General features: G+C 35.3%; 1 protein-coding gene across 8 annotated transcripts in view; it reads right to left on the bottom strand.

Moving 5' to 3' along the window:
• The window catches only part of LOC123673441 (inactive dipeptidyl peptidase 10), a 536,532-nt gene that overhangs the window by 127,940 nt on the left and 389,411 nt on the right, over nt 1-19,181 (bottom strand). For 7 of the 8 annotated variants that reach the window (XM_045607927.1, XM_045607937.1, XM_045607946.1 and 4 more), the window contains one exon: nt 17,881-18,236. In XM_045607927.1, the coding sequence (XP_045463883.1) occupies nt 17,881-18,236 (356 nt within the window). Of the gene's footprint in view, nt 1-17,673; nt 17,819-17,880; nt 18,237-19,181 lie in introns of those variants that run through there. The other variant, XM_045607931.1, reaches the window with a different exon arrangement.

Here is a 19,181-nt window from a genome sequence, read left to right as displayed (position 1 = left end):
AAAGAACGTATCCATTCATTCACTCTTCCTCTTATGCCATATTTATCTAATTTCAGCAGTAAAAGCTCATGGTTAACGCAATCGAAAGCCTTGCTAAGATCAATAAAGAGACCGTAAGCTAAATTTTTGTTCTCTAAGTGATTCAAAATTGCATTTATGAACTGATATATGGCGGTATTTGTTGATTTGCCTTTCAGATAGCCATTTTGGAATTTGGAGAAAATATTGTGTTCATTCATAAAATTGAACAGTCTAGAAATCATCACCATTTCGAAAATTTTTGAAAAAGCAGGCAACAAACTAATCGGTCTGTAATTACCCAGATCATCAGGATCCCCCTTTTTAAATAATGGTTTGATAATAGCAAATTTCAATTGATCAGTATAGATTGAATATTTCATAGAGTTATTAATGATGTAACAGATAATTTCTGACAGTTCTCTTATTGATGATTTCACGATAGCAATAGGTACGTCGTTATAACCAGAACAAAGTTTATTTGTCAGATGATGAGACAAATCTACAAGTTCATGTGTGGTGACCGGTTTAAGAAATATAGAGCAATTATTATCTTGAATCATACATTCGAAAGGGATATTGCTTTGATTTGGAGAAATATTTTGTACTATATTAACAAGGTAATCATTGAAGTCATTGGCTAATTTTTTTGAATTATTTCGTGTTGAATTTTGTTCATTACAACTTTTTCCTGTCAATTCTTTGCATATAGCCCACATATATCTCATCTTACAATCCGATTTCGCTATTCTCTCTTCAAAAACTCTATATTTTTCCAGTTTTAACATTTTGTCATACTCTTTTTTACAAAGACTATACTGATTTTTGTAAGATGAATCGTATTCAGAAGAAACCAGCAAAATATCCAAGCAATTTTTTGCCTGTTTTATGTTAGCATTCGGTTCAAAGTGAATTTTCTTTTTCGTATGTACTAGAGTTAAAGGAAAACATTCATTGAAAAGGCTTATGAATTGATTACTGAAAACACGCTATTGTTCATTGACATTAGATTTTTCGGTCAGATAAACATTTGTCCATGTTTGCTGTGAAAGTTTACTTCGGAAAAGTTCTTTGTTTTTTCAGTGAAAAATCTTTTTCGAGAAAGTACATTCTTAGAAGTATTAATTATTTCAAAAGATACTTTTTGAGCCCTATGATCAGAAATGTGGTACTCTAAAACCTCAGCTTTCAGCTTACCCACAAAGTTACTACATATATTATCTACAGGATAAGAAGTTAGATGATAGAGAATTTGAATAAGTTTTGTTGGAATTCGAGGAGCGTCAGCTACGCAAAAATAATTTGATTATACATGGGCTGCCAGAAGGAACCGATGCAATGAGTGATGATGAGAGGAATACTAGTGATTGCAAGGCTGTTAATGAGATGTTCCGAACCATATTACCTAATTTTCCCACACTAGAGCCATCACAGTTTAAACGAGGGATAATGATAAGTCAAGACCCCTTAAGCTGACCATGAATAATAGTCAACTCGTGCGTAGAGTGTTAGGAAAATCTAAGATGTTCAGCTAGGATTTCAATGTATTCGTCTCATCTGATAGAACTCGGAGACAGAGAGATTATTTCAATAAAATCAAAATTGAATTAGAGCAACGGAAATCTTCGGGTGAGAATGTCGGATTGAAGTTCATGAAGGGCATTCCTGTTATTAGACTTTTGAACTAAATTCCCCCAATTACAATTCGAGGAAGCACGTTATGTACTATCAAAACGTACGTGGCCTCAATTCTAAAACTCATGAACTCAGGTCTGCTGTAGCAAGTGGTGATTTTGATGTTGTATGTCTTGCCGAAACATGGTTGAAGGATGGTGTGTATGATGGTGAATTGTTTCCCGCTGAGTACAATGTTTTCAGATGTGATAGAAACTTGATTGCCACTGGTTTGTCAACGGGCGGAGGTGTACTAGTGGCAGTTCGCAGTGAGTTATGTGCAGTTGAAGTTGATTTATCAGGGCTTAAAACTCTTACCCCTTCCGTTGATGCAGTAGCTTGTAAGATCATGTATGGACCTCATTCTTTCATTATAGTACTGTTGTATGTTCCACCACGAACAGATATTGCAACTTATCAACAACTGTTTGATTCACTGTCTTCATTCAGTCCATTACTAGATAGTAGATTGATTGTTCTGGGGGACTTTAATTGTCCTAAATATAATGAAAATTCTTTGTCCGATAACTGTACTTTAATAATCAACACGTTTTCTGAGTCACTTGAACTTCATCAATATAATGAAGTACGAAATTGTAGAGATGTATTGTTAGATTTGGTATTTTCTGATTTTAAGTGTAGTGTTTCCGGCTCAGACTATTCACTTGTATCAGTGGACTCTCATCATCCATCAGTTGAGGTTTTTTGTTTCCTGAACAAAACGTAAGAAATTTAAATTTTTCAGTTTCTGACTCTGTCTACGCGTGTTCCAAGTTTAATTTTTCAAAGGCAAACTATGTAGGTATGTACCGCTTTATATGGGAAACTGACTGGTCACTTGTTATGAACGAAGGTGATCCGGATTTGGCTTGTGCCAAATTTTATTCACTTCTACAGCATATCTTTCTGAACACTGTACCAGTTAAGGTTTTGAGAAAGAGACGTTTTCCGTCATGGTACACAACCGATATTATTGATACTATTTACCTCGAAGAAACTGCCTTAAAGAACTATAGGAAATTTAATAATGACTTCAATCATCTCCGCTATAAAAAACTAAGAGGTTTACTCAAATCAAAAATAAACAAAGCTTACAAAAATTATGTAAGTACCTCCGAACAGAAACTACTGACAGATCCTTCAAGTTTTTGGTCTTTTGTGCAAGAGAGCAGAGGTCATTCTCGTATACCCGGTGTAATAAGTGACGGTCATAAAAGGTTGCACAGACCACAGGATATTGTTAATGCGTTTGCCCAGCACTTCTGTAGAGTGTACGACGCGCCCTATAACAGTCGAGATTTGGTTGATATGAATGATAGCGATAGTGGTATGATCAATATGGGTAGGATTACAGAAACTGACGTTATAAAAGCATCGAAAAAGTTATCGAATAATTTTACCGCTGGGCTTGATGAAGTCCCAAGTTTTCTGGTTAAAGACTGCATAGGTGTTCTGTCTGCACCTCTGGCACATATTTTCAATCTGTCAGCTTCTTCGGGCATATTTCCTTCTGTTTGGAAGCGGTCAAAAATCATACTAGTTTTTAAGAAAGGTGATAAATCAATTATTGCTAATTATCGTCCGATTTCCATCCTGTCAAATTTTTCAAAGATCTATGAGATTATGCTTTATAATTCAATATTTCCTGCACTCAAGAACAAAATAAAACCGAATCAGCATGGTTTCATGCCCAAAAGGTCAACTAAAACTAATCTTATTTGTTTCTTTGAACATGTACTACAAACTTTGGATGAGTCCGGTCAGGTGGACGTAATTTATACCGACTTTCAGAAAGCCTTTGACAAGATCGATCATAACATCTTGTTGAACAAATTAAGATCTAAGTTTGGTTATGCACCGAAATTGATTGACCTGATAAAATCATATTTGGCTGATAGGATGTGTATTGTTGAGGTTGAGAATTGCTGCTCTATCGAGTTCTGTGCATTATCTAGAATTCCTCAGGGATCCAACCTCGGGGCTTTGCTTTTTCTATTATTCATAAATGATATCGTCGATATTATAGATGTAGCAGTACTGTTGTTCGCGGATGATTTGAAGATATATCTCAGGATACTCAACCTTAATGATTGTATCAGACTACAGTCGGCTCTTGATGGACTATCAATGTGGTGCGCTAGTAATATATTGAGCTTGATTATCTCCAAATGTTACGTTATGACATACACAAAGAAGAAAACTATGATTGAATATGATTACAGGATCAGCAGCTCAGTACTTACTCGTGTAACAGAAATTAGGGATCTGGGGATTTTATGTGACTCTTTTGTACCACATATAAATCAGTTAATACTTGCTGCCAATAAAACTTATGGATTTATAGTTAGAAACACAAAATACTTCTGTTGTTCAAAAACTTTGATAGCTCTATTCAATAGTTTAATTAGAAGTAGGTTGGAATATTGTAACATAGTTTGGAGACCTATATATGAATATCACAGGAGAAGAATCGAGTCAGTTCAGAGAAAATTTTATAAATATTTAATTTGGAGGGAGGATGGTGTTTACCCACCTATAGGTTGTGATCATAAATTATTACTTTCAAGATTCTGTGCACAGTCCATTGTAGATAGGGTAAACGTGTGTGCATTGATGTTTCTTTATAAAATAGTTAATGGCGGAATTGATTGTTCGGAGATTTTGTCTAGTTTGTCATTTCTGGTTCCTCGTTTGGGTTCCAGGAGTGAGGAGGTGTTCTACTGTGGAGCGGGGAGAACAAATTCGAGTCGTAGATCACCAATTTGTTATTCATGTAAGTTATTCAACTCGCTCGCAAGTATATGTGACATACAACACGATTCTCCTCGGTCCATCGTGGAGGCCTATTATTTTCACAGCTCTGTGAGCTGATCTTGGGTTGGGTTGGTGTATCTCTTTTTTTATGATTATGTACATTGCCATTCGTAATGATTGTTATATTGTTAAAATACTGTAATTAAAGTTGTGTTTTCCTGTAATTGGGGGTCAACCCTGTTGGAAATGAAGGACTTATTATTATTATTATCTAGAGATCTTTTTGAAAGATGAGTTACTCTGGTATAGTCATTAATTTGAGGTTCAATAGAAAAATGATTCAAAAGAGTAAATAACCTGTTTTTAGTGTTATTCTCTTCCCTCATTTCGATGTTAAAGTCCCCTGCTATAAATATGATGATATTGGGTTCAATTTTTTTGGATGACAAACATTCAAGTTTTTCAAAGAATACTTCGATAGTTCCATTTGGAGGTCTGTACTAGGGATGTGTGGTTCGTTCAATTTCGACGAACCGGGTCGAACCAGATCCAGGGCTGAGACGACCCGGTTCAAAAGACCCGTTCAATTGACCCAATGGTTCTTTTCAGCTCAATAGATCAGATCGAATCATGTACGATTTGCGCATGATTCAAAGATCCGTAGATCTGGTTCTTTCGTTCTTTGTTTTTTTTCTTGGTAAAGAATGTTAAGTTGATATCAGCTTTCTTTCGGTATGTTTTCAATCGGATCGTGAATTTGTGATAATGATTTTTTGAGACATAATCATAAACATAAGGGAGATTATCCATTATCATAAAGTTATAAGTTACTGAGATGGCAGAATATAATTAATTGATATCTGGTTCATGTGATGATTATGGATCTTTCGAAAAAATTTCAAAATCTAATATATATTCCTCGTTCAAATTGATGATTTTGGAATATTTTAATGACTAATGAAGAAATAGAAGTAAATCATGAATGTACTTTGTACAGAACACTAAATTCACGAGGTCTTGAATTATTAATTTTAACGAAAACTACCTAATGATCATTAACTGTATCTATTCCAATCAAATAAATACAGAAGATCTGAAATCCCTTAAACTGTTATTAACCCTAATTGATATATCTTGTTCCCGAAAAATATTCATTTACATCAACTTTACAAAGTTAGGTTTGAATATATAGTTAAAAAAATTCTCAAAAAATAATGAACAATATTTAAGACCATAACATTTTCAAGAAATAATAATTGGAGCATCTAAGAGAGTGCAATTACAGAGCCCAGTTTCTTTTACTACCTATCATCTTTCTTCAAAATTGGGTGCCAAGTGCCGAGCCGATGATTCATTTGCGAAATGGATGTATTTTATTACTACCATAATTATGTTCCTTTGAGATCAGTCCAAACCGAAACCCATCTACCTAGGCTCGGAACCATTCTATAGATCTTTGGGTCCTAAAAGATCCTCAAATTGAATGAACTGAATGTGAAAGTTTGGCTCATTCGGATCGGTTCGAACGAACGAATCATTTTCAGAGAGACGACCCGATCGAACCATTCGTTCTGAAGACCCGGGTCTTTTGATTCGTTCGTTTGTGAACGACACATCCCTAGTCTGTACACTGACACAATTATCATCTTCATTTTATTCACTTCACACTGTATCGCACTGCATTCAAATTCTCCGATAGTAGATAGGTTACTAATGGATTCACATTGCTTTGCTAAAATGTTATTCTTGATAAAAATTGCCCATCCACCGTGTTTTCCTATTTTCCGACCGCTAACTTGAAGTTTTTTAATCCCAATTGGCAGATTTGTTCCCTTGATTTCCAGTGTTCTGTTATACAAAGGATGGAACAATCTGGGTTGTCTGCAAGTAACTGTTCAAGTTTGTCGATACTATTTCCTAAGGACTGTACATTTTGATGGATAATGCTTATTGTGTTGAGTAATTCAATTAATGGTTTTGAGGGTCTACTTGTTGAGTTAGCACCCTCTTTTTGCCAGAAAACCTCGACACAATTGCTCCAGAAGGCCAGATCTCTCGTTTCCAGGCTTCTTTGAGATGTTCTTGCCGGATTGTTACCTTCATAGAGGTATATTTATCAGGGTATTTAGAAGCATGTACTTCACAACTAACATCGGGAAATTTATTCTTTAATATGCCCACTAAATCACTGGTTTTGGTACTTGGATGTAATCTGGTGACATGTAGAGAGACCAATTTCGGTACAGTCTGAATGGTTCCTGCCTCATTACATTGACCAACCACAAAATTACGACGTCTCTTAGGTTTAACTTTTATCCAATCAGTGTTATTTTGATTTTTGAAATTCCTTTCGTTATTTTCTGTATGACTTGAAGCTCTACCCACATTTTCAAATTCAAATTGATCAGATTGAACATCGTACTGTTTATTTATACTAGTAGGCTGTATCGGGTTTTTCGGAATCGCAGATGTTCATGTTTTCATATTATGACTTGTACTTTGTTTACCCTTTTCTACTGCACTAGCAAATGATGGCATATGTGGAGCATTCCTGCTGTTAACGTTCGTTATCGGAACGTTTTTTTGTTGTGTATTGTTTAACGAATTTCGTGATTTTTCATCCATGATACTAACTTTTTCCTTGAGAAGTTGGATATTTTCTTGCAAAATAGTGTTTTTTTGAATCTTTCTCTTCAATAAGTTTACGTAACAATATATTTTCAGCGGATAGGACGTCGTTATTTCCACTGATTGTCCTGCTAGATGTTTGTTTTCCCTTGCATGGATCACATGTCCAAAAAATATTTGGATTTTCAGTTAAAATTTTCAACCAATGGCCTTTTAATGACGCACAATTTGTGTGATATTTATTATCACAAAAAAAACACTTGATAAACTTCGTAGAAACTATAAAGTTTTCAGAGCACTTTTCACACACGTCTGCATACGATGCCATCTTGACGGAATATATATATATATATATATATCAACAATTTTAATTCCCAATATACAACAATAGTTATAAGTATGATAAGGGGTGTGGGAAAATTGATAAGTGTTATAATTTCACTCTTCTTTATTTCATTTAGTCGACGTTTCGATCCCGATGGGGACCTTCTTCAGGACTCTACAATAGCAATAGAAAACAGTCAAAAACATGCCAATCACAAAACATGTAAAAATAGTACATACCGAAATACAGAGTTGTAAAGATCTTATTTGAACACAAATCAATAGCTCTCAAGAAAGCAATGAACAAGAACATCAACAAATTTAGCGAAAAAAGATCTGATATTTCGTTAGCACAAGAGTAGAAATCAATTATCATATGTAAATAAGGTAAACAGAAAAATCAACAAAATGAGAGGTTGTCAAAAATGTTGTCAACCAGACTTGCCACAGAATACACGCACATGACAATTGAAACATAGAATAGCATTAAATCACACTTGGTCGCAGTAATTCACTCTCACCGAACTCAGAACAAATGCGATTATTGAAAGACTCCATGAACCGAATCCAATCCCCTCTCACAGAAATAGTCCGGAACACAGATTTCATCATTACGTTATCCCGACTGTAGAACTTGTGAAAATATTCATTCCATTTGATCCGTCCAATTCTCTGCCACCAAACTGGTCATAATGAATCAAATAAGTATAGATGGAGCTAATATTGTTTACATCCCTTCTGTAATTCATAGAACATAGAACATAGAACATAAACGACACACTTGTTCTATGAATTACAGAAGGGATGTAAACAATATTAGCTCCATCTATACTTATTTGATTCATTATGACCAGTTTGGTGGCAGAGAATTGGACGGATCAAATGGAATGAATATTTTCACAAGTTCTACAGTCGGGATAACGTAATAATGAAATCTGTGTTCCGGACTATTTCTGTGAGAGGGGATTGGATTCGGTTCATGGAGTCTTTCAATAATCGCATTTGTTCTGAGTTCGGTGAGAGTGAATTACTGCGACCAAGTGTGATTTAATGCTATTCTATGTTTCAATTGTCATGTGCGTGTATTCTGTGGCAAGTCTGGTTGACAACATTTTTGACAACCTCTCATTTTGTTGATTTTTCTGTTTACCTTATTTACATATGATGATTGATTTCTACTCTTGTGCTAACGAAATATCAGATCTTTTTTCGCTAAATTTGTTGATGTTCTTGTTCATTGCTTTCTTGAGAGCTATTGATTTGTGTTCAAATAAGATCTTTACAACTCTGTATTTCGGTATGTACTATTTTTACATGTTTTGTGATTGGCATGTTTTTGACTGTTTTCTATTGCTATTGTAGAGTCCTGAAGAAGGTCCCCATCGGGATCGAAACGTCGACTAAATGAAATAAAGAAGAGTGACATCATAACACTTATCAATTTTCCCACACCCCTTATCATACTTATAACTATATATATATATATATATATATATATATATATATATATATATATATATATATATATATATATATATATATATATATATATAATTATAAGTTAGATAAGGGGTGTGGGAAAATTGATAAGTGTTATAATGTCACTCTTCTTTATTTCATTTAGTCGACGTTTCGATCCCGATGGGGACCTTCTTCAGGACTCTACAATAGCAATAGAAAACAGTCAAAATAAGGCAATCACAAATCATGTAAAAATAGTACATACCGAAATACAGAGTTGTAAAGATCTTATTTGAACACAAATCAATAGCTCTCAAGAAAGCAACTAACAAGAACATCAACAACTTCAGCGAAAAAAGATCTGATACTTCGTTAGTGAAGGAGTAGAAATCAATTATAATAAGTAAATAGGTAAACAGAATAATCAACAAAATGAGAGGTTGTCAAAAATGTTGTCAACCAGACTTGCCACAGAATACACGCACATGACAGATGAAACATAGAGTAGCATTAAATCACATTGGTCGCAGTAATTCACTCTCACCGAACTCAGAACAAATGCGATTTTTTTTGAAAGATTCCATGAACCGAAACCAATCCCCTCTCACAGAAATGGCCTAGAACACAGAATTCATTTTCACGTTATCCCTACGACTGCTGAACTTGTTGAAATTCCTTCTGTATGTGATCCACCCAATTCTCTTCCACCGAACTGGTCATAATGAATCAAATAAGAATAGATGGAGCTGATATTATTTACATCCCTTCTGTAGTTCATCGAACAGGTTTGGCGTTTAATATGATACATCTCTAAGAAACATCTTTTTCTTCCACTAACTTCAATTTCTAGGATTTTGGTGGAATCATAATTCATTGGATGATCTTTGTCCCGGGTATGGTCTGCTAGGGCACAAATCTTACTTGAATTCTTGATGTCGCTTTTGTGTTGAGCAATCCTTCTCTTCAGAAGCTGAGACGTCTGACCAATGTACACCTCACTGCATATTGAACAAGGAATACAATATACCACACCACTCATGTTATCAACAGTCATCCTATCTTTCACTCGACTGTATAATCTGTCAATTTTAAAATAAGATTTCTGAATCAACATAATTTCTGTGGTCTTTAAGAGGTTAATTAATGCGTTTGTCATACCATTAATTAGGGGAATAGACAAGTAAAGAATTCTACCCGTGTTCTCAGTGTCCACAGTGGTGGATGCGCTCCTCTCTCCATTTGTTGGCCGTGTCGAAGGAGTGGTATTATAAATCAACCTGGACAATAACCTTTTTGGGTATCCATTCTCTAGCATCAACTGCATCAACAACCTCAGATTCTGCCGCCTTAGACTTGGATGGGCAACCTTTTCTATGCGATTCTTCAATCCTAAAATCATGTTTACCTTTTGTCCATGTGAATGATTAGAAAAATAGTGTATGTATCTCCCTGAACTTGTTGGTTTTCGGTACCAATCCAGAATCAGCCCATTTTCCAGTGTTCGAATCACCCTTGTATCCAGGAATGGGACTCCATTCGCTGTTTCTTCCTCCAAAGTAAACCGTATACTTTCATGTTCACTGTTAAACCTGTCTAGAACGAAAGCAATCTGGTCTTTAGGTACAGCACATATTAGATCATCAACATATTTCTTGATGAAAGGAATGTGGAAAGGAATACTAACAAGAATGCCGTCCAGAAGGAAATCCATTACTAATTCAGCAATGGATGGACTGAAGTTGGAACCCATAGGGGAACCGAGCACCTGCTTGAAGAACCTACCATTAAAAAGAAAATAGTTTGAAGAAAACAGGAACTTGATGGCATGGATGAATTCTTCTTTTGGTAGACTTGTGTGGTTTCTGATAGTATCCCACTTGTTCTCAACAGCTGAAATTGCCAACTCGACAGGAATGTTGGTGAAAAGAGATACAACGTCCAGGCTGATCAGGTTATAATCAACAGGTAACTGGAAATCATTCACATACTGGGCAAAAGCAAAGGAATCTTCAATAAAATATCTACTTCTGGTAGAAGAAAGATATTTAGACAGGATGTCTGAAACAAAAACTGACAGTTTGGATGTGGGGGTGTTAACAGATGATATTATTGGTCTCAAGGCAAGAATGGGTTTGTGGATTTTTGGTAAATCGTAGAATCTAGCTGGAACTGAATTGTAAATGTACAGTGATTTACCTTGTATTTGTGTTATGTGGCCCTCACTGACCCATCGTTTAATCAATGCATTACATTTACCTTGTATTGTAACGGTTGGATCTCTGTTAGTAAGAAGTTGGTAATATTGTTCATTAAGTAAAATTTTGTTGGAGACCTCTATGTACTGATCCTTATCCAACAAAACCGTAACATTGCCTTTATCAGCCCGTAACACAAGCAATTCTTGATGTTCACTTAGGTATCTCTTACAGTGCTAAAATTCTCTCTGGAAAACATTATTAGTCCTTTTTCCAGGTTTGATGTAGTTTGTGATAATATTAACAGCTTGGGAACGTTTGATGTCACTGGTCATTATGACCAGTTCGGTGGAAGAGAATTGGGTGGATCACATACAGAAGGAATTTCAACAAGTTCAGCAGTCGTAGGGATAACGTGAAAATGAATTCTGTGTTCTAGGCCATTTCTGTGAGAGGGGATTGGTTTCGGTTCATGGAATCTTTCAAAAAAAATCGCATTTGTTCTGAGTTCGGTGAGAGTGAATTACTGCGACCAATGTGATTTAATGCTACTCTATGTTTCATCTGTCATGTGCGTGTATTCTGTGGCAAGTCTGGTTGACAACATTTTTGAAACCTCTTATTTTGTTGATTATTCTGTTTACCTATTTACTTATTATAATTGATTTCTACTCCTTCACTAACGAAGTATCAGATCTTTTTTCGCTGAAGTTGTTGATGTTCTTGTTAGTTGCTTTCTTGAGAGCTATTGATTTGTGTTCAAATAAGATCTTTACAACTCTGTATTTCGGTATGTACTATTTTTACATGATTTGTGATTGCCTTATTTTGACTGTTTTCTATTGCTATTGTAGAGTCCTGAAGAAGGTCCCCATCGGGATCGAAACGTCGACTAAATGAAATAAAGAAGAGTGACATTATAACACTTATCAATTTTCCCACACCCCTTATCTAACTTATAATTATTGTTGTATATTGGGAATTAAAATTGTTGATATATATATATATATATATATATATATATATATATATACCGGAGAATACCGAAAGACTATTTCTGAAACCTGCAGTCATGTCTGCGTCTCAAAAGCAGGTCATCCTCTATACAACTCGGATCGTTAGAAGATTCCTGCAAGGATTCTGAGCACCGATTTTGGTCTTGGCAATTTGCTTGCCCGGCCGAAATCGGAATGTACCCCAAGTAATGGTGAAGGCAAAAAAAAAAAATATATATATATATATATATATACAGGGTGGCCACTTTTTCAATGGGATTGTATTGGTAACATTTAAACCATAAGAGTTAGAAGGTCGGTCAAATGGAGAAAAAGTTGCACGCATAGAAGCATTATCAAGCAGTTTAAACAAATCGAGATTATCAGGGCCGGTTTTCGAGATATCATAAGAAAAGTAAATTATGTCATTTTGATTTTTCTTTTTTTCCCACTTTATTTCAAATATTATCAAAAAATGTTACAAGAACTCTTTATTCGACAGTAAATTATCCTCAATTTGACGTAATCAGATTTCGTATCCAACGTTTCGTACTCTCTGGGCCACCATCAACCTCATTTTTTTCAATACGGACCTGCATATTTTATGACATTTTTCGAAATAACTTTTAACGCTGAATTCAACGATATATCATACAATGTCATTCAAAGTGATTTTCAGGTGATTTTGACCCTCATCCAAATTTAATGGTGTTTATGTGAGAAAAAACAAGTCTATTAACGATATCAATGTTCTGACCCAAATTCAATCGAACCCAGAAAAAAAATCGAGAACTGTGGCCAGTGAATGGAATTTTTCAAGAACTGCTGGTAATAAAATAGTCAAGAGACGCGAATACAATGATTTTAAATTTGAATACCAAGCCTTGCAAAAATTATATCGTAATGATCTCAAAAGTTCGATTCTGTAATTTGTTTCAACGATTCAAATGACAAATACAACAATAGTGATACCTCGCGAGAAAATTGAGAATGTTTTGGAAGGTATTCAAGGAGACCAAACAAGCAAATGTATAAGAAGTATGGGTTCCAGAACCGTTAAGTGCATTTTACAAAATGGTGGACTTTTCGAACACTTACTTTTTTACATTTACTTTCGAATAATCATTTGATTTTTCTTTCATTAAATGATACTTTCGTTTAATTATTATGAATTGAAATATTCAAATGATTATTATAAAAGAAGAACCAAGAAACCAGTATACTGGTTTCTTGCTTTGATTCTAATATATTCCATTTGGTTCAAGATGGGTAAGTTGATTTTCTTATCAAAATTTATTGCATATTGCATGTTGTTAATTAAACTAAATGAAGGTAATACAGATCCGACCCGAAGAAAATTGGATAAGGGTCAAAATCACCTGAAAATCAACTTTGAATGACATTGTATGACATATCGTTGAATTCAGCGTTAAAAGTTATTTCGAAAAATGTCATAAAATATGCAGGTCCGTATTGAAAAAAATGAGGTTGAGGGTGGCCCAGAGAGTACGAAACGTTGGATACGAAATCTGATTACGTCAAATTGAGGATAATTTACTGTCGAATAAAAAGTTCCTGTAACATTTTTTGATAATATTCGAAATAAAATAGGAAAAAAAGAAAAATCAAAATGACATAATTTACTTTTCTTATAATATCTCGAAAACCGGCCCTGATAATCTCGATTTGTTTGAACTACTTGATAATGCTTCTATGCATGCAACTTTTTCTCCATTTGACCGACCTTCTAACTCTTATGGTTTAAAAGTTACCAATACAATCCCATTGAAAAAGTGGCCACCCTGTATATCGGGTGTCCCAAACTCGATGGCCTATTAGACGTTTCTGGAAAACTAATCATAATTTTGAGCTGAAAATTTGCATATTGGGGTTTGAGACAATGATCTTCCTCCCTAAAATATTTTCAGATCTCTACAACTTCCGGTTATACCGGAAACAGACTACTACTTCCTTATTTCGAATGGCACACCCAGTATATTATTGCATCATTGGATAGCTTTTTTGATGGCAATTTCGGCAATATGCCATACCTTGGTAAAAATTCAACGGTTCATGAGTTATTGGGATTCTTATGAAAAAAAAGGTGGCGATGAGGACTCACATTTTTTTGAATATTTCAGCAGAAAAAGCCTTTTTCGAAAAAAATTCGTTTTGTTTCGTTTACGCAAATACGTAGTATTATAAGACCGTTTTCGGCTTGGACCAAAAATGTACAGGGTGTTTATAAGAGGATCATGAACTTGGAAAACTCAAATTCATCAAAACTCAAGATTTTCAAATTAGAACCTATATTTTTTATTATTTCAGGCGATTCTACGTACAAAAATAGTGGGGGTTACTACTGCAAACCATATACCTAAAATGAATACTTCAAGAGTTATCGGGGAAGAACTTCAAATGAGGAAAAACCGCTATTTATAACTGTGGGAATAACTGTCTGTTACTTCCGTAAAACACAGAAAGAAAATAAAATTCGATGTTTGGATAACTAAATTTTACATTTCATGAATTTTAATTAATTTTTCGTTGGCATTGTTGAGAAATCCATAAACCAATACAATTTTCAATTACGAATAATTCATTACAATCCTTGATATGTCAAATTTAGTTATGGAAACATCGAATAACTGTTGTACTTCAAGTTATTTATATGTTTATATATAGAGGGTGTAAACAAGAAAATTTCCCAATTCAATCTCAATGTTCTGAGAAGTTAGTGAAATACCACTATCGAACTAAATTTTGTCCGAAATTTTCGATGAGTTGAATGACGTGCGAGACATTAAAATATACTGATCCCCATTGAAAAATTTCTACTCTTCCCGAATTTTTCCATCAAATTCCAATATTCCACTATACAGGGTGTTGAATCTAAGCTTGTAAAAAGTACCAAATTTTTCTAATACGAACATGATTTTTTCAATTAGTTTAAAGATTAATCGAAGGACCAAATGGAGCAAAATTGTTCGTTCCAAATATCAATCAAATATACCTTGTGGTTCAAAAGTTATAAGGAATTGAAAATATTGGTGAATTTAAAAACCACCCTGTATATCGGCTGCAAGGAAGATTAGACCTATCATATATAGGTTTTTTGGACTTGTCTAGGGCAGCTCTACCTCAGGTTAACGTATGTACATTTACCAATAACACCCTGTATATGAGCTTTGTGGATTCCGGATTGGATACCGTCTAATATTATGTCGTGTTAGACATTTTGGCTCCGATTTTGGAGCCCGCCAGATTAATTTTTAGTAATAGTGGTAGTGGGGTTGGCCTGCGCGGTGGAGGCTGTGCAGAAATAGGTTACGTCGTTGTCAAGTGATTTCTAGTCATCGATCGGGTTTTTATCGATCGGGTAGCAACTGGGAGTCAAGTACGGATGGTACGAGGCTGCGCAGAAACCGGTTGTGTTGTTGTCACGTGACTTTGAGTTATCGACTGGGTAGCGACTGGGAGCCTGGTACGGGTGGTGCGAGGCTGAACTGTCACTCGGGTTGTTGTCGGGGACTGAGTAATCGATCGATGTGCTGCCATGAGACGGGAAATCAAAGGTTTCCAGGTGTAAGATAATCTTCGACCATCATCTCGTTTGTTGAGGCAATTGGGTCGTTTTTCAATTTCGAGTGCTTCACGAATTATCCTACTTGTGAGGGATTTCTCTGCAGAGATGGTCTTACATCCCTCAAAATCAACGTTATGTCCTGTTTCAGAGTAGTGTTTGAATAGGGCAGATGTTGGATCTCCTTGGCGTATTGCGAGTTGGTGCTCATACACTCTGTTAGTAATACGTGTGTTGGTTTGTCCTATGTATGTTCTACGACATGCGGAACATGGCATCTCCTATACACCTTGAGACTCGTTATCGATCGTTTCCTCAGGTGTTCGGATGAAATTTGGAAATTTTGTTATCGGCTGTGAAAACTGCCTTTATATCCTGTTTGTAGAGCTTCTATCTAAAGGATTCAATTTCTGTATCATCCGACACAAACTACCGATCGAAGATATCATAACCCAGGTGGAATCCGTCATATCGCACCTCCCCCCAACCGAAGCCGAGGAAATACGACAGATAATTGACAGCACCCTAAGGAGAGCCAAACTTCCTTCATCAAACATTTCACGTTCTGAGAGAATATGCCTTAGAAATCTCCATAATAATACCGATATCATTGTCCTTCTAGCCGACAAAGGTGACGCTACGGTCATTCTCAACACCCCTGACTACGTTACGTTACGTTGCGTTACTTATCAAACAGGTTAGGTTTTGCAAAAATTAAGTGATGGTTTCATATAACAACTGAACGAAGTACCAAGTTATTTTGGGATCAGCCAGTAGGCTGCATTCATTTTGTGGTTCAAGTAGTAACTTGAACCACAAAATGAAAAGGAAGTTCAAATTTGAGTATCTAGACGCGATATTTTCGTAAAGTGTGATATACAATGTTGAATTCGTAATTTTGTTCTTGATCAACTCATGAGGAAAATCAATATGGCGCCCATAAAAAACAATTGACTATCGCGTCTCTGAAACAATGAAAAACAGAAAAAATCTGACGACACCATTAAAATCTCTATATTGGATAATGGTTGCAAACCGAATTTCGTGGAGTTATCTCCAGAAACGAATGAATTATACAGAGAAAGAGAAAATCTCGATTTTCAGTTTTTTCGAAATATCTCGGGAACCATTAGCGATATTTCGGATCTGTTAACACCAACACACTAATCCCTTCATGACGCAACTTTTTTGTCATATAAGCTGTTAAGTTTGGATCAGAGTTCTTAGAACTGAGCACCGCCATTGTCCAAAAATTCACCCCTGAAGCTAATTACAGATAATTCCGCGCACTTTATGAGATCGTTGCGCGCAGTCGTCTGGCTATAATGGTATTCTATCTATGTTCGTTTTATCTGAGGCACTTCTATATTCTTAACTTTTTCTATGGTTTGACAAAAAAGTGAATCAGTGTCCAGTTTGGGTAATTAATTCAACAGTCAGTATAGTATAGTTCGTCGTTGTTCTCGCCCCTTGAGACACAGTGCCACCTTGCACATTTCAAGTAAAACATTGGCCTTGTCGCCACGTGGTTAGTAAAGACTCTACAGTCGGTCATCGGTCTCAGTCAACAAAATCATCGTAAAAACCCAAGTCGGTAAATTGTGATTGGACAAGTGCGTGGAACTGATTCACATCCAATCACATCCAATATTCACTTGAATATTGTGAAGTGTAAATTGTGTAATTGAATGTATAGACCTACTTCAATAAATAGTGTGGAAAATCTTATGGTCCTTCGAAATACAAAACCCAGTACCTTACAGTCCAATTTATGTATGGATGTTCTACATCTAATAGTTACATAAGCCACCCTGTATCTCTAATGGTTTTCGATATCCCTGTAGTGCCCTTCTACTTTCGTTCTAACCCTGTACCTATAGGGTAATTTTTTTCAATGGTCTTTTTCAATTTTTTTCTTGCGATTATTATGACCATTATGAAATCCCGAATGCTGCTTCAAATCAATATTCTACATCATTTCAATCAAACTTTTCGAAATTAATAGGAAGTCAACATTTCGAAATGATAGAGTGAGCGCTCAAAAATATTGTATTGGTCTATTAAATTATTTACAAATTATTTTTCTTCTTTTAAAAATAGACGCCATATACAGCTCAGAAAAATCAAATTTCTCCTGCCATATCGAATAATATATTTGAAGATCCTATCATGTCACATGGAAAAAACTAAATAAGGAATAATTGGGTTGAATTGAAATCAGAACTGTAGATGTTTCTGTATTACTTACTATAATTCATCCAACTTGTTATGGGTGATAGGCTGATAGAACAGTTTATGACTTCATGAAAATCCTGTATCATCATCATTATGGAAGCATAACCCCCATAACCTTTTCCGAAGGTACAAATTTTACCTCGGTCTATGAATTTGAATGTATCTCGGAGATAAGTTAAAACGTTGAGCTGATCTTGAATTTCGACGGTTCCTAGTCTTTTTTGGATTTCGCTTCTCATTTTGATACCTTGATATCCTGATCCACGTGCATCGATTTGAGCCACTATATAACTTCTTGTACTAGCTAGATACCAGGCCCAATTAATTTCCCATTTAGCAGATACTGTTTGAGAAAAAGGGGCTGCATCTCTGGAAAGAGTATCACAAAATTAAATTCATTATTTATATATAAAAGAAATTTTGAATGAAGAAATGAAATATAAAAAGTGGGTTTTCCAAGGTTTCATTTTGATAATAAAAAAACATATATTTCAAATCTAACAAGGGATGTTTATTTCATTATAAAGAGAAAGGTACGCCAGTAACAATGAGAAACGGCGGCCACGGCTATGGTTACAGCACCATATACTCTACATGAAAATTTTCAGGACCAATTCGCAAATTGCAGCTTTATTTATTCATTTATTTATTATAACATTGAATCTACAAATCAACTAAGTTGTTTCCGTAGTATCTCGTTGATAACTTAACGAATTCATATTTAAAGTCTTCAATCGGTGCGTGACCATGCGATGCGATGTGGAGCATTGCAAATGATCTTATCTTACATGTAGCGCCAATGAAATAAGTCTGTTAGGTGTTAAATCACAAGATCTTGGTGGACAATTTTGATCATCTCTTAGAGAAATAACATGGCTGGAAATTTTTTTTTGCAAAATTGCAATTGTTTCATTGCTATCGTGGCACGTAGCGCCATCTCGTTGAAAATTAACAACTTCTTATAGCCATATCTTTCAATTTCAGCCATAAATGTTGTTTGTGGAATGCCTAATTGCCAAGATCGACGAGAAATCGTGAAAACCTACAGGCTACAGCAGCAATATTCTCTGTTGTTCTTGAGCGATGCACACAGTTTCGAATCTTCACATGAATCGTTCCATCAGCTCAAATTTTTTTTGCTAGTTTCATTCTTGCAGGTCGAGGAGGTGCTTCAAAGCTAGAGCTATGACGAGCACTGGCTAATAGTGCTCCGAGAACTAAGTACTCAGCACCAATTTCTACAGAACACTCATGAATACTAAGCTCTTTGTGGAAGTTATTTGATATTTCGGGCACTATGAATTTTGAAAGGAA

The sequence above is a fragment of the Harmonia axyridis genome, chromosome 1 (assembly GCF_914767665.1).
Source record: "Harmonia axyridis chromosome 1, icHarAxyr1.1, whole genome shotgun sequence".
Lineage (NCBI taxonomy): Eukaryota > Metazoa > Arthropoda > Insecta > Coleoptera > Coccinellidae > Harmonia > Harmonia axyridis.
This window is presented reverse-complemented; position numbering and strand designations above follow the sequence as displayed.